This window comes from Myxine glutinosa, chromosome 2 (genome assembly GCF_964187855.1).
Source record: "Myxine glutinosa chromosome 2, kmMyxGlut1.1, whole genome shotgun sequence".
NCBI classification, from domain to species: Eukaryota; Metazoa; Chordata; class Myxini; order Myxiniformes; family Myxinidae; genus Myxine; species Myxine glutinosa.
Window position 1 is genome coordinate 175451091 of NC_136262.1, and position 25428 is coordinate 175476518.

Sequence of the window (25428 nt, forward strand, 5' to 3'; positions counted from 1 at the left end):
TCTATAGACAGGAGAAGCGAGAAATAAAAGCATTGCATGCATTTTTGTAGTTTAACCAGGAGGGGTGTGCTTTGACCTGATAATGGGAGAGTTCAATAATGTTGGTGGCTTTAGATTGCACAGAATCCAGTAGATATGGATGTGATGTAGGGGTGCCAGCCCATAGGGGAGAGCATTACTCCATAGAGCTGGAATTTATTGGCATCTATTATGAAGCCATATCTGTTGGGTGTAATAGTCGAAGTTACAAAGGTATTGTTGCGGATCTCGAGCCTGTTGACGTACTAAGGGGGGTTAAACCCTTCTCCCCCTCGAGCTTCGAGTCCACGAGGCCGCTCCCCACTTTGCACTCGTGGGGGGTGGATTGCTAAGCAATTCCAGCCGCCAACCCCGTAGCGAGCGTGCGGAAGGGTCTCTGGTCAAATACCCAAGTACCTTCGATACACACGCCGCCCCGAGGACGGGGGCTGAACCTCACATGAGTCACGCTGGGTTGATACGCCCGAGCGGTTTGCGTGTCACGTGACTCGTGCCGTTAATTATTACTGACCCGATCGAGCGGTTTTATTTCATGCAATGCGAGGCCAATTGGGAAAAGACGTGAACGGTCAAGTGGAAGCAAAATAACAGGTTTATTACAATTTGTACAATGATCAGAGCAAAGAGACACAGGGTAGAAACTTAACCGTCCTTAACTTAATTTTCCAGACAAGGGCCCTCTCACTCATGCGGGGAAAAGGATGAATAAGAGGACGCGCTCACACCGCGGCCGCTCCGTGCAGTTCACCCCGGACAGCTCGTTGGGCGTTCCCCTTTGTGATGTTCATAGCCGGGACGTCGGCCTCGGTCGTACACGCACGGGAATCCGCCCAGCGTGTCCCAAAGATAACGAGGCAAACGCGCACGTGCAGGGAGATCGTTGGAGTCTCGGGCCCCGGGAGAGATCGTCCTGCGAGAGCGTTTATAACAGGGGCAGCTGAGAGCAGGGGCAGAGAGCTCTGAGAGCTTCAGAATCCCGGGACAGAGAGTTTGTGCTTCGACCTAGACTTCGACCTCGAGCGCAGACTCGTGCTTCGACCACAGAGAGCAGAGAGCGTGTTCGGGGGCCTGGAGCCGGGTTTTATAGCCCCCCCCCCCCAGAGTCCCACCAGAATGTTCCAAGCACCTCCCCTGGCCGCCGTTGCTGGCCACTCCCCTTTAGCTCCCATTGGCTGCCGTTGTTGGCCACTCCCCTTTAGCTCCTTCCTCGGGCCTCCTAGACTTGTTCCAGGCCCAGCACGTGGCATTCCAGGCCCAATGAGGCCTACCCTTACTTACCTGTCAACGCATACTAACACTGGGAAGGAGACTATACTTAACATTTAATAAGAAATAACTGAACTAAAGTGAGGCTACATGTTGTGGTGCAACTAACTAAAGGGGGGGGGGGGGGGGGGTTGCCTTTATTCCAAAAACTGCAACAGTATAGTTTGCATTTTTCTCACAATCTGGTGACATTCTCTGGGTTCTCGGTGTTTATCTTTCATAAATTGATCGTCTGTTTGCCGTGTCGCGAGCAAGGCTTTTGCCGCGTCGCGAACGATTTGAAATCGAAGTTAAGTGATTGTTCCCATTTGTATTTTCCTTAAAACTGTATTTATTTATGGTGTTGTACGTATATTGTGTCCCGACGAAGATTTTTCGGTGCAAATCTTTCATACCTGTATTGAAAATCGTGTTAATTCGTGTCGTGTCTTGAGGCCTTGTACAGTGTGCACTGTACAACCTTGAGGCTTTGTTTTTCTCAGCGGTCCGTCGTTTGTGATCCAATAACTTTCGTTCTCTGTATTCCCAGTCTTTTCACCCATAGCCTACTTCCTTGTGTAAATCTCAACTAAAAAAACAAACAAAAAAAAAAAAACATTTCCTTCTCTGTTCTCATTCGTTTATTCATTCTTATTCGTTCGTTCGTTCTTCGACCACGTGTTTCTCCCCCATTTCCCCAGATAGTTTTCACTCATTAACCTTCAATGTTTACACTTTCCCCTCAAGTTATGTATTCCATCATATTTTATAACACCTTTTTCTTCTTCTTCTTTAAAAGGCTGCTTTCGACTTGCTCACCAAATCAATTCATCCCAAAAAAATATCCATCTCCTATAGTGCCTTTTTTCTACATTCCCTAAACTCTCCTGCACTCCATCCTCCATCCAGCGTCCTTAAACGTATTTTTAACTCGAAGGTCACAAGAAACTCATTTTGCAATAAATGTTCGTTTCCCATAAATCGTACACTTTCAAAAATCCAATCTCACCCCTCCCCTCCAAATCTTCCCCATAACCCCTCCCCTCCAAATCTTCCCCATCACCCCTCCCCCCCAAATCTTCCCCATCACCCATCCCTTTCAAATCTCCCCCCTTGCCCCCTCCCTCCTAAACTACCCCCTCACCCCTCCCCGCCAAGACGCCCCCTCGCCCCTCCCCTCCTAGACTCCTGCCTCACCCCTCCCCTCCAAATCTCCCCCATATCCCATCCCTTTCAAATCCCTCCCCTTGTCCCTTCCCTCCCAAACTCCCCCCTCACCCCTCCCCTTCAAATCTCCCCACCCTCATTGCTTCTCAATTTCCCCCCTCTCACTCCCCCTCCTCAAAGCGTCCTCCCCGCTTCTTCCCCCTTCAAACTCTCACCTCCATCTCCCCCAACCTTCTGCCTCGCTCTTCCCCCTCCTCAAATAACACCTCATTGTGGCTCACCCAATCACCATCAAACCTTTTGTCCGCCCCATCCTTCCCTTTCTCCGAGCTATTCTGAAATCTCTGACACACCTTCAACAGCTCTCCCTACCTCTTCCACCTCTTCCACATCTTACCCTACCCCTCCTCCCCCCTGTTCTGTATCTGATGCTCCCCTTTCCTCTTCATTAACGGTATGGACCTCAAACATCCGGGGCCTTCGTTCAAACTTAACTGATCTCTCCATACAGGTTGCTTCTGTCAAACCAGACGTGATCTGCTTAACAGAAACTTTCCTCCTTTATGATGTCTCTGATTCCATAGTATCTCTCCCGGGCTACTCCCTCCTCCGGTATGATAGACCTGAGCCTCGTCCTGGAGGCGGGGTTGCTATCTTTATCAAAAACTCTCTTCCTCACTCGCCCTGCACTGCACTCTCTCCACCTCACCCCCAGGAATACCTCTGGCTACGGCTTCCCCTTCGCTCCCACCTCTTGTTCATATGTGTGTTGTACCGTCCACCAAACAGTGATGACTCCATCTACATCTCGCTGTCTGATGATATGGACCAACTTCTATCTACTCATCCCAACTCTCTCTTCCTCATATGTGGTGATTTCAACTGTCATCATGCCAGTTGGCTGGGTGTGGGTACCTCTCTCACCAGCCATGGCTCCTCAGCAAAGGACTTCTGCGACTCACTGGGACTGACACAATCTGTCAATTTCCCGACCCGGATCTCAGTCAACGGAACATCTTCTCTTCTGGACTTGGTTATGACTAACTTCCCTGAAAATGTCTGCTGCTCTTCTTCTGCTCCGATCGGATCATCTGATCATGTCCTTGTTAAAGTGGACATCTCTCTGACCATCCTCAGGGAGCCTGCTCAGCATCGACGAGTCTGGCATTTCACTCAGGCCAACTGGCACGGTCTTCAAGCAGCCATCAATCATCTGGACTGGTCTCCCATCTCTACCACCTCTGACATCAACTCATCCTGGGAATTCTTCCAAAGTAAATTGCTCTCTCTCATGCACAGATTTATCCCATCTCGTCTTCAGTTGTCATACCCTTCCTCCCGTCCATGGTACACTGAATCTTGTGGTGAGGCTGTTGCCCAGAAACAACTTGCCTTCGTCTCCTGGAAAGCAAATCCAACGGAAGGAAATCTCATTTCCTTTCACAAAGCCCGAAACAAGTGTGTGTCCACCCTCAGGAGAGCCAGGAAACAATATCTTTCCGTTCTCAAGACCGAACTCTCTTATCTGTCTCCCTCTTCCAAATCCTGGTGGCGTCTGGTCAAATCCGTTTCTGGTGTATGTTCCCCCTCCATCCCCTCCCTTACCTCAAACGGCTACACAGCTGACTCCGCACGTGAAAAAGCTGAATGCCTCAACTCTGTGTTTGCCTCTAAATCTTGTGTCCCAAACCCATCCCTCTCTGTACCCACCATACCCAGTCGTACCCTGCTGCTCCTGGACTCCGTGTCCTTTCCTCCTGACAAGGTGGAAAAGTTTCTGTCAACCCTCGACTCTGATTCTGCAACTGGACCCGACGGCATCAGCCCACGGGTCCTAAAATCCTGCTCTGCTGCTCTATCTCACCCTCTCTCTGTTCTCTTCACCCACTCTTTTGCTCAAGGTCAACTGCCATCTGCTTGGAAATCAGCCAACATCACCGCTTTGCACAAAAAAGGTGCAAAAACAGATCCTAGCAACTACAGACCAATCAGCCTTCTCCCAATTATCAGCAAAGTCATGGAATCCATCATTGCTTCGGATATGAAATCTTTCCTCTTCTCCAATGGCTTGATCTCTGATCATCAATTTGGTTTCAGACCAGGTCACTCTACTCTGGACATGCTGCTTCTGCTGTCTCAACAATGGATGGAGGTCCTCAATGCCAAACAGGAAATTAGAGCTGTCTCCCTCGACATATCACGTGCCTTCGACACGGTCTGGCACCCCGCTCTGCTCACCAAACTCTCCTCCTTTGGTATCCATGGAAATCTCCACGCATGGCTGGCGGACTTCCTCTCTAGTCGTCGTCAACGTGTGGCCCTGAATGGGTTTCTCTCATCTCCTCTTCCTGTTCAGGCTGGAGTTCCCCAAGGCAGTGTTCTGGGCCCCGTGCTTTTTCTGGTCTTCATCAATGATCTCTCTGACTCTCTCGAAAATCCTCTCTATCTCTTTGCTGATGACTCCACTCTCTGCCGCTCCATTCCTCTTCCCTCAGATCGGCAGTCTGCTGCCTCCTCACTCTCTGAAGACCTGGACAAAATCACAGACTGGTCAAACAAGTGGAACATGTCTTTCAATCCTGACAAATCTCACACTCTTACTATGTCTCTCCGAAAAGATCGACTGGACAACCCTCCCATCTACTTTCTCAACAATCCTCTCCAAGAAGTTCTGTCGCTCAAGATTTTGGGTCTCACTATCTGCCATGATCTTTCTTGGGAAAACCACATTTCCAAGCTGGCCTCCAAAGCCAGTCGCCGACTGGGCATCCTCCGTCATGCGAAGTCCTTCCTCGGCACACCTGAGCTCCTCACCACATACAAGGCTTTCATCCGCAGCTCAATGGAATACTGTTCTCCCCTATGGGCCGGTGCTCCTGCCTCACACCTAGCTCGGCTTCACGCTGTTGAAACCAAAGCTTTCAGAATTATTGGAATCTCCCGCGATGAAGCTATCTCTGAGGGACTTTCACTCACTCACCGCAGGCAGGTAGGTGGTCTTTCTGTCTTCTACCGACTCCTCTCCGGCCTTGCACCCCCAGCTCTCTCTGTGCTCTGTCCCCCAAATATTCCTACAGGTCGCACAAGATCTGCCAGCAACCCTCTGATGGTTAAACTGCCGAAATCTCGGCTCTCTGCTCACCTTCACTCTTTCATTCCTCTTTTCTCCCGCCTCTGGAACAAACTCCCTCACTCCCTTCAATCCCACTCCTCCCTCCAGGTCTTCAAAACAGCTGTTCACCACCATCTATTATCTTCCCCCATCCAAAACCTTGATCTTTTCTACCCCCGCTAATTCACCCCAGATCCACCTTGTTTGAAATTCCAACTTCTTTCCTGGAAGTCCTGGCAGTGTCCATATCTTTTATACCTCTCCCACCGCTCCCTTCCCATGCCCCCCCCCCCCCCCAAAGCCCTCGCCCTCTCTCAGATCTCTCGATGTCTCCATGTCTCTCGGTCCCTGCTCTCAAATGTTGTGTTTGTGTCCTTCCCCCTCTCTCCCCATCTTGTCTACCGCTCCCGATGTTATATGTTTTATGTGTCGGTTTGTCTTTCTGTGTGATTTATGTTCGCTCTTTCACGAGCCTCGATCTTGTATACAAAAAAAAAAAAAAAAAAAAAAAAATCTCAACCCACTTCCGGCGCACAATTTACACATTTTGGTTTAGGAGGCAGCAATGATGGCGATCAAGTCGCACCAGCGTTGAGCAATGATTTAACATCACATGCACTTGCATAATCGAGATTAAGCTAACTCGGTGTTGTGGCTCATTGCGTTAATTGTTCGTTTTTGTTGTTGCTGCTGCTACTGTTATAATTCTGTCTGGTCGAAACTTTGTGGAAGGTTTTTCGAAAACAGCGACGTTCCTCCTCTGTTGCTTTTTGCTACACAGTAGTTTCGATATTTATCTTTGGTGGTTCGACTGAGGGCAGGTTGTTTGCCGTCTAAGTAGTGTCATGACAAGGAATGCACTGGATGGTTTGCTGTTGCCTTCCATGGTGTCACAATAACACCTTCCATGAACCTTGATTTTTGTCTTCAAAATAAATATCTAAAAACTAAAGTCCAATAAAGTGGAAAGAAAAATGTGTGCGTAAGATGAAAAAAAAATGCCACTGTTGAAAGGGACCACATGTTGTTGGGGTTGGTGGGGAGGGGTGTAAGGTGTGTGATGCCAAATTGGGGAGGATGATGGGAAAGAGAAAGGATGGGTCGACGAGCAGGGAGAGAGGGTGGTGGGGTTTGTAAGTTTTGAGAAAGGGAAAGAGCATATGTGTAAAGCATATCGGGGTTGGAACAAACAAACAAAAAATAATCCACATTGTATTTACCTCCTCCACCGAAGGTGGATGGAAGTTATGGTTTCACCTCTCTCTGTTTGTCTTTTTGTTTGTCTGTAAACAGTATATCACAAAGTTTTGGACGGATTTGGACGAAACTTGGTGGACAAGTTAGGGATGTGACAATGAAGAATTGGTTCAATTTCGGTGAAGATCCGAATCCGGATACAAGAACTAAAAAAAATTTAAAAGTGATTCTTCACCATTGAGTGATAGTCCCAAGAAAGATATATAGCACGATATCTCAAAATGTTGTGGATGACTTATTACAAAACTTGGTGGATGAGTCGTGTAAGTGACAAGAACAAGCCGATTAGATTTTGATTCAGGTCAGAATACAGATCTGACCTGTTAGAACCACCTTTAGAGGCCATTTTCCCCCGCAGAGCAGGGGTTGGCCTTTTTCGGGCACCGTGGTCCCTTTTTTGAAGCAATGTTTTATGGCCGGATGCCCTTCCTGCCGCCAACCCTTGTTGGTCGACTTTTGCGACACACAGGGAATTACCAGTGAACTGGTGCTCAATTTGCCAACCTCGGAAGAATGACAGGCGGAGTCAACCCCCCTGGCATTAATTCAGCGATCGACCGGGATTCGAACCCAGGATCCGAGGATCCCATGCCGGCACCCTAACCACTAAGCCAACACCAGGCTGGATCTGACCTGTTAGTGGGATACAAAACGTAAAGTGTTCAGTCTGGTGAAGGTGTGATCTCTACCGAATGCTGTTCTAGTTCTTCATGATTCTGGTGTTCCATACTCTGTTACAGAGCATCAGTGCTACCGAAGCAATTTCTTGGCGAGGGTTTTACTGGTTGGTTTGCCATTGCCTTCCTGGCAGCAACTTAATGTAGTTTGTTTCTTCATGGTGCTTGCCAACTCTTTGTGAAGATCACCATGGGATCTTTAATGTCCACCAATTAATGAATGGCCCTTTATGCGGAGCACCAGGATGACAGTTTATACCTGCGTCGGGATTCAAACCAAGGCTAAACAGTTTAAGGCGAGTGTGCGGACCTCTAGGCCATCTGCCAGCCCTGGGCATAATTACATAAAATAATAAATAGCATAAATAACAAGTAAAAAATTAGCCATGTAATAATTAGGGTCATGTTAGGAGAGCAGCTACTTCGATAATTATTCACCATTATATGATGTCTTTGTCTTTGGGAGGTTAAACAAAATTAAATTCAGTTGTAGTTATTGTTTCTTTAGAGAAATTAATCATTTATAATTAATCTGAACAACAACTAACTATGACTGGAGGATTCCTGAGGGCCACGTTCACACTGGCTTGCGTTTTGATCAACCGTGACGATATTCCACCCAAAAGTCACACTAAGTTAATTTCTAATTATTTCAAAAACTCATAAAAGTTGGAGTTTAATTTGCCATGATGAAAAATCTGTGCAGGGGGTGACAAAATCGTGAGTGTCTGTGCAGCCAGTTCTTTACATTCCATCTTGAGCTCCCAACCATGCTTTCTCGTATCTTGTGGTTTTGCAACATCAGGCTCTTGATTGCATCATATCTAGAGTTTGGGTGATGCCATTGATGCATTCCCTCCCAGCCCCCATAAATTGGTGAAGAACTTAAAATTGATCTGGGATTCTGGGACACAAGGCCCCCGCAAGCCCTCTCCCTCCCACGGATCTTCCGTTGTCCCTGTTCTCTGTTGCTGTACTTGTGTGTTTCCCTCTCTCTTCCCATCTTGCCTCCCACTCCCTTTTTTGTATGTTTTGTGTGTCCGTTTTTTTTTTTTTTTTTTGTGATTGACGTTAGCTCTTACACGAGCCTCGATCTTGCATACAAAAAAAGAAAAGGAATAAAAAAGCCTACTCTTTCAAAGGCACTGTGGGATCTTCAATATCCACAATTGAGGACAAACAATTGCATATGTTCTCTGACAAACATCACACCTATTGATACAATTCCCTGTGTGCAAGTACCAGAATGGCAGTTTAGATTCGGGCCACAAATAAAACCAGAACCTGACAGCTCAAAGGTGAGTCCACGTGTAAGATTATGTCATCGTTCCCCATCCATACTGTCGAGCAGGTTTTCCTCCAATAAGGAAACGCTATTCTCTTGCCTCCATCTTGTTTGATTTCCTTATTTTCACCGAATATTGACAGCTCAACCATGGTGACTGTCTTCCATGTTTGAGCTGTATTATTTGTACTACATTATTGTCAAAGCGCCTCATTACCTCCACCACCAAAAGTGGGCGTTCGTTATATTTTCACCCCTGTTCATTACTTGGCTGCTGGTGCTCCTATGGTTGGCAGCGAGTGCCCCGGAAGCAGTGACCGAAACAACAACAACACAACATGCATTTTAAGGCCATTTTCCCTGCTAGAGCGGGGGTTAGCCTTGCGGTCCCCATGACAATCTTCTCCATCTTGCCCTATTTTCTGCATCTCTCCTTGTTAACCCCCTTGCCCGCATTTCTTCTTCCACCATCTTTAGCCAAGTCTTTCTCGGTCTTCCCCGTCCTCTACTTCCTTCTACATTCATTTCCATCACTCTTCTCAACCAGTCACTTTCATCCTTCCTCAACACATGACCAAACCATCTCAACCTGTTCCTCTTCACAGTATCAATCACAGGCTCTATTCCCATCATTTTTCGCAATTCATCATTTGTCTTCCTCTCTCTCAACGATACCCCACACATCCATCAAACCATTCGCATTTCCACCTTTTCCAGCCTTCGTTGCTGCTCTACGTTCATTACCCATGTCTCGCTCCCATAAATCATAACACTTCTCACATGCAGCATACACCTTTCCCTTCAGCTTCAACGACACTCCCCTCCTCATCAGCACGCCACTCAGTTCCCGAAACTTCTTCCATACACATCTCACTCTAGCAACCGTTGCAGAGTCTGATCCACCTTCTCCAGTCAGCATGTCTCCGAGGCAGCAAAATGTTTTCACACCTTCCAGCTTCACGCCGTCTCCAAGATCCAACTCAACATTTCCTCCATCTGCAGCTCCCTCTGTGCACACCTTACATTTGAATGTAGCTGCCACACTGGTTAATGACCCTCTCTGACCACTACATTTTTGATGCGCACATTGTACATTGAATGCAGTTCACTCCGACACCCTTCCTGCACACAGCACAGGGCCAGTTCCCAGTTCTTTCCACCTCACCACATGCTTTACCACTTGCCATCACCTTCGTCTTTCCGATATTCACCTTCAGACCTTTTGTCTCCATACATTCCTTCCACTTGTTCATCTTTTCCTTCAGTCCATCCATACTTTCCACAATCAACACCAGATCATCTGCATACAACAACTCCCACGGTAAAGGGTAAACCCTCCTTTACATTCTGAGCCAGCACCTCCATCACAGCTACAAATAGTAGTGGACTTAGTACCGACCCCTGATGCACTCCCACCTTCACCTCAAACTCACCACTGTTCCCGTCCTTCGTCCTTACAGCTGTGCGCGCTCTTTTGTACATTGCCATCACTACTCTGATCAACCATTCCTCCACTCCTAACTTCCTCATTGCCCATGTCAATACTTTGCGTGGAACCCTATCGAATGCTTTCTCCAGATCAACAAACACAAGAAACAACTTAATCCTCTTCTCCATGTACTTCTCCTGCAACTGCCTCACAATAAAAAGCACGTCTGTCGTTCCTCTTCCTGGCATAAATCCAAACTGCATTTCGTCGATCTTCACTTTCTTCCTTATCCTCCTCTCCAACACCCTTTCAAATACCTTCATTCCATGCTCCAATAACTATCGCTCGGTACGAGCCACACTCTAGAGGGTCACCTTTCCCCTTGTATAGAGGGACGAGGGTACTCAGTTCCCAATCCACTGGAATGCGGCCTTCTTTCACCGCCAGATTACAGATCTCTGTCATTCTCTTCACACCCCAACTTCCTGCTGCCTTCAACATATCTCCCACAACTCCCGTCGGCCCTCCCGCTTTTCTACACTTCATTGCTTTTATCGCTTCCTCAACTTCCTTCTCAGTTATCTTCTCTGCCGATCCTAAAACTGGGTTACTCTCTATGTTGCCATCCCATTCATTCTCTGTATTCAACAGCATTTCCATATATCTTTTCAATCTTCCTTTAATTCCATCTGGGTCCACAACGATTTGTCCCACTTCATCCTTCAAGCAACTCACCCCCATCACATCGCACCTCTCTTTCGCTATCTGCTTTGCAATCCTGAATACTGCTCTCTGACCCTCTTCCGAATCCAAGCGTTCTCCGAACATTTTCCTACATGCCTCCTGCGCCTTTGCTACCTCTTTCTTTGCAGCCTTCTTGGCTGCCTTATAACTTTCATGCTCTGCTGTTTCTGCTCCCGTACCCTTCGCCTTCTGCCACTCCTTGAACTTCTTCCTCTTCTCGTCAATCCTCTTTCCAACTTCATCATCCCACCACCATGTTTCCGAGTGCCTTGGTGGTCCTTTTGTCCATCCACATACCTCACCAACGGCTCCCAACAGACTAGCTTTCATTGACATCCAACCACTTTCAAGCTCAACCACATCATCCTCTACCCTACTGAGTACTCAGCCTCTCTTTTAATGCCTCCCTTACTGTCACCTCTTTCAACCTCCACACCTTCATTCTCGGTTGGTACTTCACCCGCCGAGCTCTCCTCGCACCTTTCACCCTTATGTCGCAGACAACCAAGTGGTGCTGTGAAACAGCCTCCTCTCCTGGGATCACCTTTGTGTCCCGGAGGTGCCCCCTATCTCGCCTACGCACCATCAAGTAGTCAACGGTTGTCGTCGACCCACCTGACGTGTATGTAACAAGCTTATTATCCTCTTTCTGGAACTGAGTATTACAAATCAACAAATCAGCTCCATCAGCAAACTCCAAAATCCTTTCACCTTCTCCATTTCTCACACCATATCCGTAACCCCCATGAACTCCCTCAAAACCATCCATACTCCTTCCCACATGTCCATTTAGGTCTCCTCCTACCACAACAACTTCCTCATCTTTCACGTTTTCTATCAGCTTCTCTATCGCACACCAGAACTTGTCCTTCTCTTCATCGCTCCGACCAACCTGCGGAGAAGATCCCGAGATGACGGTCACCAAGAGCTTTCCAATCATCATTTTCACCATCATCAACCTATCACTCACTCTAATCACACTCACCACACTGTCTACAAACTCCTCAGAAAACAGGACACCAACACCATTCATGCCCTCCGGGCACCCTTGCCACACAAACTTGTATTTTTGTCCCTGCCTACCCTTCACCATTCTCACACCACTTCCCTTCCATCTCACACAACATATGTCCACTCTTCTTCTGACCAATACTTCCACCACTTTTTTTTTTTTCTTTTTTTTTTGTATACAAGATCGAGGCTCGTGAAAGAGCGAACATTAATCACACAGAAAGACAAACCGACACATAAAACATATAACATCGGGAGCGGTAGACAAGATGGGGAGAGAGGGGGAAGGACACAAACACAACATTTGAGAGCAGGGACCGAGAGACATGGAGACATCGAGAGATCTGAGAGAGGGCGAGGGCTTTGGGGGGCGGGGGGGGGGCATGGGAAGGGGGCGGTGGGAGAGGTATAAAACATATGGACACTGCCAGGACTTCCAGGAAAGAAGTTGGAATTTCAAACAAGGTGGATCTGGGGTGAATTAGCGGGGGTAGAAAAGATCAAGGTTTTGGATGGGGGAAGATAAGAGATGGTGGTGAACAGCTGTTTTAAAGACCTGGAGGGAGGAGTGGGATTGAAGGGAGTGAGGGAGTTTGTTCCAGAGGTGGGAGAAAAGAGGAATGAAAGAGTGAAGGTGAGCAGAGAGCCGAGATTTCGGCAGTTTAACCATCAGAGGGTTGCTGGCAGATCTTGTGCGACCTGTAGGAATATTTGGGGGACAGAGCACAGAGAGAGCTGGGGGTGCAAGGCCGGAGAGGAGTCGGTAGAAGACAGAAAGACCACCTACCTGCCTGCGGTGAGTGAGTGAAAGGCCCTCAGAGATAGCTTCATCGCGGGAGATTCCAATAATTCTGAAAGCTTTGGTTTCAACAGCGTGAAGCCGAGCTAGGTGTGAGGCAGGAGCACCGGCCCATAGGGGAGAACAGTATTCCATTGAGCTGCGGATGAAAGCCTTGTATGTGGTGAGGAGCTCAGGTGTGCCGAGGAAGGACTTCGCACGACGGAGGATGCCCAGTCGGCGACTGGCTTTGGAGGCCAGCTTGGAAATGTGGTTTTCCCAAGAAAGATCATGGCAGATAGTGAGACCCAAAATCTTGAGCGACAGAACTTCTTGGAGAAACCGGGCCGCCGGCAGGGACTCTTGGTCAGCACCACCACGGCGGCCCGGTCAGCACCACACCACGGCGGCCCGGTCAGCACCACACCACGGCGGCCCGGTCAGCACCACACCACGGCGGCCCGGTCAGCACCACACTTCTCCTGATCTCCCTGTCATTGTCCCTACATTCCATGTCCCAAACCTCAGAAACCGATCTCCACTTCGGGCTGTACCCTGCCCACATGTAGTTGTAATTGTCATGGTTCTCTTTTTGAGGCAATGTTTTTATGGCCGGATGCCCTTCCTGACGCCAACCCTCTTAGTCGTCTCTTACGACACGCAGGGATACGGTGTACCTATTCTAATCCAAGGTATACACTGGGAAACGTTTAAAACATGGAAATTCTGGGGGAGGGGGGGGGGGGGGGGGGGGAGGGCATCACGGCTGCGGGGGCCCGGTCAGCACCACACCACGTCGGCCCGGTCAGCACCACACCACGTCGGCCCGGTCAGCACCACCACGGCGGCCCGGTCAGCACCACACCACGGCGGCTCGGTCAGCACCACACCACGGCGGCCCGGTCAGCACCACACCACGGCGGCCCGGTCAGCACCACACCACGGCGGCCCGGTCAGCACCACACCACGGCGGCCCGGTCAGCACCACACCACGGCGGCCCGGTCAGCACCACACCACGTTTGCCCGGTCAGCACCACACTCTTGGAAAGGACTTCGATGCATGCGATACGCGATGGCTCTTCCTGACTTCCTGGCAGGGATGTCAGGACCAAGAATGCATCGACCTGACTGAGCAATTCAATGGTCTTTTGGATCATCAGCTGGGAACCGTTCATCATCCAGGTTGAGATATCCAGGTATATCTCAGAAGCTCTCTTAACTGTGTGTCCACAACCATAAGCTGTGCCCAATGCCCATTCAATCAGGCAGTGCTGCTTTGCATCCCAGTGGGAATCACCAATGGGCACAATATAAATAGGCAGAGGGGGGCACTCACTTCTTGGAGTATCGGGTTTCCCGGGAAGCAGTGACCGAAAGAGAGTGGCAATTCTATGTGTGGGGAAAATTGCATGCTCGGTCAGGGTCGCCCAGATAGCTCAGATGGCAGAGCACTGGTACGGTTCACCAGAGGACCTGGGCTTGATTCCTGGTCTGGGCGTGTAATTTTCCCACACATATTCATTAATTAGTTATAATCCTGTTCATTTATTTAAAACGTAAACTGTTAAGCCTTGCGGAGGTATGCTGTCCACCGAATGCCGTTCTAAGATAAGATTTGTCCTTCGCGAAGTGAAAGCAAGCTATCGCCAGCCTGAGCAAACCCTGAGCAAATTCCAAATTTCTGTTCTAACTACGGCTGGGAAAGCAATGCCAAGAAACTAACATTTGCCAAGAAACTACTTCAGCAGCACCGATGCTCTATGATATGGTACATCAGATCAGATCAAATCAGGCCTAGTTGAGTTACAAGCCCCATGGGCCTATTTTCTATGGTCTGATGACCTCGTGATCAAATCCCGTTTACTGCTATAATTTGTCAACCTTCTCCTAAAATACCAGTATCCTAATTTTAATGAAAAATTGCACGTCCTGCACACAATGCAGACGTTAAATAAGGAGATCAATGTTTCTCTCCTTGAGCTTTGATCTTTCTAGAAATTAATTGGTGATTTATTTAATCTTCAGTATTATAGAATTAGAGAACTTGTATCCCGGAGTTCTTTTATTTATAATTATGCCCTTAATCTCGAGCTGGCAGGAGATTGGCTGGAGGTATGTGCCCTCTCCTCTGAGCTGTCTCACCTGGGTTTGAATTCCGACCCAGCTATAAACTGTCGCCCTGATGTTTAGAATGCAGGGCGACACATCAATGTGTGTGCCTTATACCGGAAGGAAGTTATGGTGGAGGTTTATGATAAAAACGGACATGGTGTCTTTTACAAAGATTAGGCGAGTTATCGCCGGCACCCTAAGCCTATTGAGAATTGGTGTCAGTTTCAGCCAAATGTCAGACCTGGCCAGTTGCTTCATGAAACACTTGGGTCAAAAAACTATCCCAAGCCAACTGCACAAGTGGCTGGGAACAATCAGCAATGTTAAAGACTAAGAAGAATGTTCCCTGTAATCTCCTTTATCAGCCCGTCTGCCATGGTGATATCATTTTCGAAATTTAACATTAATATTATAGTAAATCTAATCGTAACACTAATCCCTTCGTAGTGACTGCAAACGTACTGGAAGTTAAAATATATCATTGTGGCGGACACAAAAGCCCACTGGCGTGGTGACATCATTCCGCGCACCAAGTGGGCGGTGGCCACGCCCGAGGGGTAGGCGTGGCCTCATGATATACACCGGGCGCGCAGCCCGGAGCGCGCCAGTGTTACAGTGAGCTCCTGAAATAAAGACGCTTATAAGTTACCGCTTGTCCGCTTCCTCCTTGCTCGCAAGCAGCGCGCGTAACGCCGCATTTTACTGGTGACCCCCTCGACGTTGGATCTGCCGGAGCGATCCTTCCACACGCGACGCCATTGCCATGGCCAACTTCATCAAACTTCCCGAATTTTGGGAGGCTCAGGCCGAAGTCTGGTTCGTCCAGGCCGAAGCCCAATTTCAGCTTCGGCGCCTCACCGGCGATGACACGCGCTATTGCCACGTCGTCGCCTCCCTCGGGCCCGGCACGGCCGCTCGAGTTGTGTCCGTCCTTCGCCACCCACCGGACGGCCACAAGTACGAGGCACTCAAGTGGCTACTCCTAGCCACGTTCGGCCTCACGGACGACGCACGGGCCGACCGCCTCCTGGATCTCCCCGAGCTCGGTGACACGCGCCCGTCGGTCCGAATGGACCATATGCTGTCACTGTTGGGCGACGAAGCTCCCGGTTCTCTATTCCGGGCGCTTTTCCATCGCCAACTTCCAGCGCAGGTTCGCCTCGCGTTGGCCGGGACCGGGCTAACGGAACCCCGAGCATTGGCAGCCGAGGCGGACAGGTACTTCGCCGCTTCGGACACGCGGGCGAGAGTCGGCGTGGCCGTCACGGCCCTCGAGGCTGATGCTGCTGGTGCTGCTGGTGCTGCTGATGCTGCTGATGCTGCTGGTGCTGCTGATGCTGCTGATCCACAGCATCAGCTTATACAGCATACGCAGCATGCTGATACGCACCTCGTGACCGCCGCCACGCCCCGCCCACCGCCGCGGCGAAAACCGCCACCGCGGGGAAACCCGCCAACTCCACCGGCCTGGCGGAGCCAGCCGCGCTCCTCCAGCTCCACCACCTGGTGCTGGTTCCACGCCAAGTTCGGCCACGAAGCTCGGCAGTGTCATCCGCCATGCTCCTTCAACAGGTCGGGAAACGCCCGGGCCGGCGCTCAATAGTGGCGATGAGCGCCGGCCGTTCGAGCAGCCTGCTGTTCATAACGGACACCTTCTCCGGGCGCCGTTACCTGTGCGACACGGGAGCACAGGTGAGTGTCGTTCCCGCCGGCACGTCAGACAAGCACGCCGCGGGTGGGGGCCCTGCGCTGCTTGCCGCGAACGGGACGCCCATCCGTACGTACGGAAAACGCTGCCTCTCTCTGCGGTTCGGAGGGCAGGTTTTCCGATGGACGTTCGTCACCGCCGACGTGCCCATGGCACTGCTTGGCGCGGACTTCCTGTGTGCGAATGGGCTCCTGGTCGACGTCAAGCGCAGACGTCTTGTCCAGGCCGAGACGTTCAGCTCGCTCGCTTGTGCGTTGCCCAGCTCGCCGAGCAGCTCAACGAGCGGCTTGCCAAGCGGCTTGCCGAATGGTTCGGTTCCGGCCACGTTGGTCTGTACGCTTCCGGCAGCGGACGCATTCACCCGCCTCCTCGCCGGCTTCCCGGCCCTCACGCGGCCCACCTTCTCGGCGGGGGCCGTCAAGCACGGGGTGGCCCATCACATCCCCACCGTCGGGCCACCGGTCTACGCCCGGGCACGCCGCCTCGAGCCGACGAAGCTGGCGGTGGCAAAAGCGGAGTTTGCTACCCTGGAGCGACTCGGCATCGTTCGGCGCTCAGAGAGCGCTTGGGCATCGCCGCTGCACATCGTGCCGAAGCCCGTCGGGGGATGGCGACCGTGCGGGGACTATCACCGTCTCAATGACGCCATGACTCCCGACCGCTACCCCGTCCCCCACATTCAGGACTTTTCCGCCCGTTTGGCGGACAAGTCCTTCTTCTCGAAGGTGGACCTCATACGCGGCTACCATCAGGTCCCCGTCAGGCCGGAGGACGTCCCGAAGACGGCGGTCATCACGCCATTCGGACTCTTCGAGTTGCTGCGCATGCCCTTCGGTCTGAAGAATGCGGCTCAGGCGTTCCAGCGACTGATGGACAGCGTCCTGCGCGACTTGGATTTTGTCTACGTCTACCTGGACGATATCCTCGTCGCCAGCGCGTCCCGCGAAGAGCACCTACGCCACCTCCGCACGCTCTTCGAACGCCTGGGCCAGCATGGCCTGATTGTGAACCCCAAGTGAATTGTGAACCATCGATATATTAAAGAAGTGGCAGTTTTGTGTCCGTTACGTCATTACATCGATGATGTCATTACGACGGCTGACTCCACTGACCGACATTTTAATTTACAAGTACACCCGCTCACTACGGGAGCTGCAGGAAGGGTCATTCCTCTTTGGGGTATATAGATTACAGTCGATCTATGGTCGGGTCTTAAAAACATTGGGTGTGTGTTCATTTACTAAGTTTCTTGTGGAGAGATCGCCAAGTGGTTTAAGCATTCAAGCAAGCACTCCGTGCAAAACCGTTAAGGAACGGCTGGCTTGGTAAGCGCTAGCTAGCAGCTTGGTAAATGAGCACACCTCCAACCCTTGTGGGGTACATAGACTACAGTAGATCTTCGCTCAGTTCTGCAAGTAAAACTTCCCTCACGGATGTTGGGATTCCTCCAAATTTCTTTGTTTAATGTGTGGAAGAAAAATTAATTGCGTACGTAATTTGTGTAAATCGAATGGATTTCCCGGAGCCTCGACCTTGTTGCAAACTCTTAAATTTTAATTGCAAACACGTAAACTTCATAAATACATACAGTCACGTGAAAAAGTAAGTACACCCCATGTAAAGTTTTGACTTTTTCAACATATTTCAACATACAGCGATTTGATCTTCATTTCAACAATATTGATAGATAAAGGTGATATAATATAACAAATATCATGAAACATTTACATTTTGTAGTCCATTGTATAATTTAAATAAACATAAATGCAAATTTCGCATGTGGAAAAAGTAAGTACACCCCATTAAATGTTTTTTAAATCTTTTTAACATATGTGGACATATCAATATTTGATCTTCATTTAAACAGTATCTAGAGATAAAGGTGACCTCATTGAACAAAAAACAATGATACATTGACTTTGCAATAATTTATTCAACAACAAATGAAGATGTTTGAGGAGTTTCTTGCATGCACAGCTCGTTTCAAATCCCCCCACATCATCTCGATGGGATTTAGATCCCGGCTTTGACTTGGCCATTCCAGAACCCTCCATTTCTTTCTTTTCAGCCATTCCTTGGTGGATTTACTGGTATGTTTAGGGTCATTGTCATGTTGCAAGGTCCATCTTCGGTTGAGCTTCAACTTTCCAACAGATGGCCTCACATTATCCTCAAGCACCCTCTGGTACAATGAAGAATTCATAGTGGATTCTATGATGGTGATCTGCCCAGGCCCTGATGCAGCAAAGCTGCCCCAAACCATAATATTTCCACCACCATGCTTTACAGTTGATATCAGGTTCTTGTGGTCAAATGCTGTCTTTGGTTTTTGCCAAACATGTCTTCTGGTACTGTGGCCAAATAGCTCTACCTTTGACTCATCTGTCCAGAGCACATTGTTCTAGAAATGCTGGTCTTTGCCTAGGTGTTCATTGGCAAACTTTAGTCTTGCCCTGATGTTCTTTCTGGACAGCAAAGGTTTCCTCCTGGCACACCTCCCATGTAGATCAAATTTGTGCTGCCTCTTTCTTATGGTAGACTCGTGCACTTTGACATCAACAGTGGCAAGAACTACCTGTAGGTCCCGTGATGACATTCTGGGGTTCTTAGAGACTTCTTTCAGCATCTTGCGGTCTGCTCTCGGGCTGAACTTGCTGGGGCGGCCTGGCCTGAACAAGTTGGCAGTTGTTTGGAATCTTTTCCACTTGTCGATGATCTTCCAGACAGTCGAATGATTGATTTCAAATTGTTTGGAGATCTTTTTAAATCCATTCCCAGACTCGTAGGCATCTATAACCTTCTTTCTGAAGGCCTCAGAGAGCTCTTTTTATCTAGGCATGGTGACGCCACACACTTCAACAACCAAGAGCTAACCAAACTAAATGTCTGAGGTTTAAATAAGACAGGTTCCTCCAAGATCCTCTCTAATGATGTTCTAATCATTTGCACCTGAGCTGGTGCACATGATTCTAATTGTAGGTATTTGAAGTAGTGATAAATGTCGGGGTGTACTTACTTTTTCCACATGCGAAATTTGCATTTATGTTTATTTAAATTATACAATGGACTACAAAATGTAAATGTTTCATGACATTTGTTGTATTATATCACCTTTATCTATCAATATTGTTGAAATGAAGATCAAATAGCTATATGTTTAAATATGTTGAAAAAGTCAAACTTTACATGGTGTGTACTTACTTTTTCACGTGACTGTATATTAATCAGTGTTGCCTGTATTCTATGAAAATCTAACAATTCTAGGCTCCTTTACCGAGATTACAATCCAGACAGGGCCAGCGAGCTCGCATTTAGAGGCAAATGTCCAGCTTGAACAGTGAAATGTTAAGTTTCAGAGCCTTGCAGTCAAGCCAGCCCATTTAGAGAATAAAAAGAAATGGTCCCTTTTATTCAAATATTGTATAATATATAAATGTACTCTTCTCCCGGTGTGTACCCCGGTTTAGAATAGGTACACCGTATCCCTCCGCATCGTAAAAGGTGACCAAGGGTTGGCGTCAGGAAGGGCATCCGGCCATAAAAAATATTGCCTCAAACAGGGAACCATGATTGTCATGGGGCCCGCAAGGCTAACCCCCGCTCCAGCGGGGAAAATGGCCTTAAAACGATCATTCATTCATTCATATTATATAAATGTACTCTTCATACAATACATATATACACATATATATTGAAGATCTAAACTATAGAACTGAATCTTGTAACAATAATGTGTAACCCTCTTATTTGAACTCTTGTAACCCTGTTTTCTCCAGGCTGGAGATTGGGACAAACCAGATGTCCTCCTCATGCTAAGCATGTTGTTATCTTAAAGGGGCAGTAAGCTCAGTTTATATTGCAAGGCAGCTAATATCTCTGTTTGACTTTAAATCATTATCTGACACTCCTGGCCGAAAAGAAACAGAGATAATGACCTGGAGGAGCTGCCTGCCATGGATGGATTCAACAAATGGCGAAATCACAAATGACTGCGATGCTGAAATGTTCTCTCTCCTCTCTGACCCTCTCCTGACCTCTCACGCTTTCATCTTCGACCATAAATAGCCGTGTAACAGAAAGTCGTAGAGGTCTCAGTCCAGTTGCCTGTATTGAATGTAGCGTGCTGAGCCTGCGTGGTGATTTCATTTTGTTCGTGTCTGTGTTTCTTTGAATTGAAGTGATTGTTTTGTAATACCGTTTGTAAAAGTGAATTGAGAACTCCCATGTTCTACTGAAATCAGCCGATTCGCTTCTGAAACAAGTTTGGACCTTAGTTATTGAGTCAATGAGTCGATGAGTATTATTCAAGGCTAAATTAATTAATTCTCCAACAAATGTTATAAGAAGCATTAACGACTGTTTAAAAAGCTAATCATAGGTGTTTGTGGTTTATAATATTTTAGAAGCCCGGCTATGCTGATGTTAGACTTTTGGTCTTGTTTTTCAATGATTTTCAGATGTACACCCATACATACATACAAATAATTCCCTTATATAATATCGTAGGATTAAATGAATATCGATGAAGCACATTTATGATGGACCAAATATCTCATCCCTGTTTGTTGTGCATGCTATGATGAATGGTTAACATCCAAAACATCAGCTTCTTGCTTCCCATGACGGACAGCATCCTTCGATTAACGTCCTGTTGATTCCATCCACCATCTCACATTGTGACATCTCGTTGCAGATGAGAATCGCACATGCAATAAAGTTGTGTACTGCTGCTAGTTTAATAAAACACCAGGCTTTGAAACTCAAGAGCTAGAAATTGAGAAAGAATAGCATGTTGGGCCTCGCTTTATGCAAACAAACAGTAGGCCATTAACAGAATTATACACAACCTTTCTAGAATATTTTATCTTGTTGAGAAGAGGTTTAATGTGGGACTCTAAGAGTTGAAGTTCTCTTCAATTTAAAAATTTTTATGTTAAGAAAATGTGAAACTATACTATAGCTGATAGCAAATCATTCTAATTTAAAAAGTAAAATATAAACTTTTGGTTAGCAGGATAGCTAAGTGGGAGTGCACTGGTCTTCAAACTGTCCAGTCTCGGTTCAATTCCTGACCAGAAAATAATCTCCTGTCCTGGTGCTCAGAGGCCGGACACAATGTCGATATGTGCGCCATCCATCAGGTGGGGTGTTAAAACCGGGTGTGCCATCTGCAAGCAATCTGCATGCAACATGATTCTAATTGTAGGCATTTGAAGTCGTGATAAATGTCGGGGTGTGCTTACTTTTTCCACATGCGAAATTTGCATTTATGTTTATTTAAATTATACAATGGACTACAAAATGTAAATGTTTCATGATATTTGTTATATTATATCACCTTTATCTATCAATATTGTTGAAATGAAGATCAAATAGCTGTATGTTGAAATATGTTGAAAAAGTCAAAACTTTACATGGGGTGTACTTACTTTTTCACGTGACTGTATGTATGTATCATGTAACATCTCCTCTGAGAGGATTTGATCTCGGAAGTTTTAACTTTTAGGGATCAATGAGGGCCCCCTAAAGTTGTTCATGTGCAAGTTTCACTTGATTCCATAATGTTTTGAAAAAGAATTTCCGCCCATCTTGCCATTTTCTTCTTTTGAGGGGAGGGTGGGTGGAATTGGAATTATCCCAGCTGCATAACCACTATGTATTATTCATGCACATAAGCAGTACGCATGGTTTGCCTCATAAATAACCCAGGTTAATTTTACCTTCGGAAGCGATCAAACTAGCAGACTGTTGCCAAAACACTACCTAAATGAAGGAATGTGTCAGAAGAACGCGTCGCATACTTGGAACAAGATCGCCCATAGTGTGGGTACTCTGCTATTGCTATAGTATTAATAATCGTAAAGATAATAACATGAACCCCACCGGTGACTACCATAGGAAGCAGTTGCTTCTAGTGATGATTAATGAAGAAAATTAACTTGGCTTGTATTTTATATTGTGTGAATATACAAGTAAAAGATGTCCAATATAAAAATCTTTATCTGTACATTTTTAAACTTAAAAAAAACTTTTCAAGTGGTTTTAACAAAGACATGTTGTGTGCACCCCACCCCATACCAACATAAAATGTTGTGTGCATAATATTAAAATCTTTATCTGTACAAGGAAATCTAAAATCATTTTTTAACTTTTCAAGTTGTTCTAACAAAGGCATGTTGTGAGCACCCCACCCCATCCCAATATAAAATGTTGTGTGCACAATATAAAAATCTTTATCTGTACAAGGAAATCTAAAATCATTTTTAAACTTTTCCAGTGGTTTTAAAAATGACATGTTGTGAGCACCCCACCCCATACCAATATAAAATGTTGTGTGCACAATATAAAAATCTTTATCTGTACAAGGAAATCTAAAATCATTGTTTTACTTTTCAAGTTCTTCTAACAAAGGCATGTTGTGAGCACCCCACCCCATACCAATATAAAATGTTTGCACAATATAAAAATATTTATCTGTACATGGAAATCTAAAATAGTTTTTTAACTTTTCAAGTGGATTTAACAAAGGCATGTTGTGAGCACCCCACCCACTCACCCTTAACCTATTTTCACTTGATAGCTATAACTTGTATGAGGTACCTTTTTGGGATTAGACACCACTATGCATTTTTGGCTCTCATTTGATGATAATAGTCATCGGTTTCCCATGGACTGTCTGGGCCCTTTTTGGAGAATTAATTTAGCCTTGAATGATTGAGAGAAGACTCGAGAATAAATTGTCCAAACTTGTTCAGAAGACACTCGACTGATTTTTTTTATGAAACGTGGAGGACTTCGCTTAGGTTACAAGGAAGATATACATCAAAGGAATTCAGAAAACTACTTGGTAAGAATCCAAATCCAAAAAGAACACACACACACACACACACACACACACACACACACACACACACACAAGAATTGCTAAGCAAAATCCTGAAACATTGGTGCAGCACAGTCATCTTTATAGGGGTGGGGGGCTGAGGGGAGGAGAGAGAGAGAGGGAGGAACTTAGATTGGGGGATGGGGGAACGAGATAAGAAAAGTTGCAAGAGATTCAAGCGTGATGAAGGCAATCTGGGATTCTTGGGAGAGATTTTGGGTTACAAAAAGTACAATTCTCAGTTATTGTGAAGCATACATTTATATCATAATACATTCCCATTTTGTCTCAGAACATTTCCATAACTTGTATCAAATTAATAGAGCATTAACCCACAGTTGTGTTGGCTTGAAAGAAAGTGTGCAATTCATTTGATTCCCTAGCCCAGTTGCGAGACAACTATCTCTTCTCCAGTGGGAGGACGACTGCTTAAACTCATACAAATGTGAACACTTTTTAATGTAACTTCAGAACTACACTATATACTTGTACAAACTTACTAATAATAAAAGTGTTTTATTATGTAGTTTAAACCTTTAATATATGAGTTAACGTTTTAAATCATTTTCACAGGTAACATGAAATCCTAGATGGTCCTTTGGAGAAAAAGAATGTTTTGTAATTTTAATTATCGGCTCACCAGGTGTCGACAAAATTATGGAGGCTGGTCCGACCTTGACCAGTGTTCAGTGATAACTTTGAGAAGCCCCATTTCTTTCCAAACTTCCAAAACATTTCTTAAAACTTGTATTTACATTGGAGTCATTGGAGTAATGGTTATTGCTGGTAGATTTTAAAACATGATTCAAACTGATATGAGCATTTTTCTATTAATGCAGCTTAAGCAAGCAATTAAAACAATTAAAACTTAAGTGTTTGCAACAACAGGTCGAGGCTCAGGAAAATCCATTCAATTACACAAATTACGTACGGAAAATAATTAATTTTCTCCCACACCGTGCATCGACAGATACAATCTTGTTCTTCCAAGATGGTCGCATGCTTGTGTCCAAATGCTGTAAAATGCTGCTCCAGGTGCTAAGTTGCAGTCGTCGAGTTGTTTGGAAGGCATCATAATTTTAATCACGTAACGCTAAAAACTATACAATTGAGGCTTTTATTATCACCATACAGTTTTTGATTTCTATCATAGCAAACATCTTTAATGGTCTGTAGTTAGTGTTGTGAGCTGGATTGCCAAGACCTATATATTTTGGCCATTTTTCTATCCTCACAGCTTCTCTTCTCTCTCTGTTTCTACATGATTTGCACAACTTGTCACTCCAGTTTCCAGCAACACACATTGGCTGCTCATGGCACAATGTAGTAGGAAGAACTTTGCACAAAGTTGTATGTAATGTTGCACTGCAAAATAATGTGGCATCTATTCGGCAGGAATTCCAACGTTGGCGTACGGTTTAGCAGCCCGGTTACTTGTGCGAGAGAACGAGATGGTGATGACACCGCAAGGCCCAGTGACTATTTACTTTCTCTACGCTGAGTCTCCTGGTGCCGTGTACTGAGTGACCCGAAGAATGGCCGAATGCTGGAGAAGATGCTGTCCTGGATGTTTATCAGGCACTTTGTAAATTGGTGCAGGTCGTTTTGAGAGCTTTGTGGGAGAGTTTATGACTGTCCAATAAAATGTATATCGAGTGAGATTTGCTTTGTCGGTTTCATCGGCTGTTTGGTGGAACCTGTAATTTCCTTGAGACTTTTGGTGTGGGATATAATCTATGCTTGCGAAAATGTTGGGGCTTTTTGGTGCAGTTATTAGATCACCTCATCTCAATTCTCGAAGAGATGAACCCGATAGAATGGGTAGTGATGGCCATCCATCCATTAACCTTTTGCTATTTTTGCTACTCCTACCCGATCACCCAGATTATTGTTCTGAGACTTGATACACAAATACGAGACAGCAGCCAACACAATTACTCAGGCTTTCATTTTTACCTTTGCCACCAAAGGTTGATGGAG

At 46.6% G+C, this 25428-nt stretch overlaps 1 protein-coding gene across 1 annotated transcript in view; it reads left to right on the forward strand.

Annotated features, from left to right (window-relative positions):
* Positions 1-25109, forward strand: part of C2H15orf61 (chromosome 2 C15orf61 homolog) — a 38459-nt gene extending 13350 nt beyond the window's left edge. Inside the window, exon 4 of the mRNA XM_068106743.2 lies at positions 24844-25109. Within this exon, the coding sequence (XP_067962844.1) occupies positions 24844-24971 (128 nt within the window). The 3' untranslated portion in view covers positions 24972-25109. The remainder of the gene's footprint in view (positions 1-24843) is intronic.
* The last annotated feature ends 319 nt before the right edge of the window (positions 25110-25428 follow it).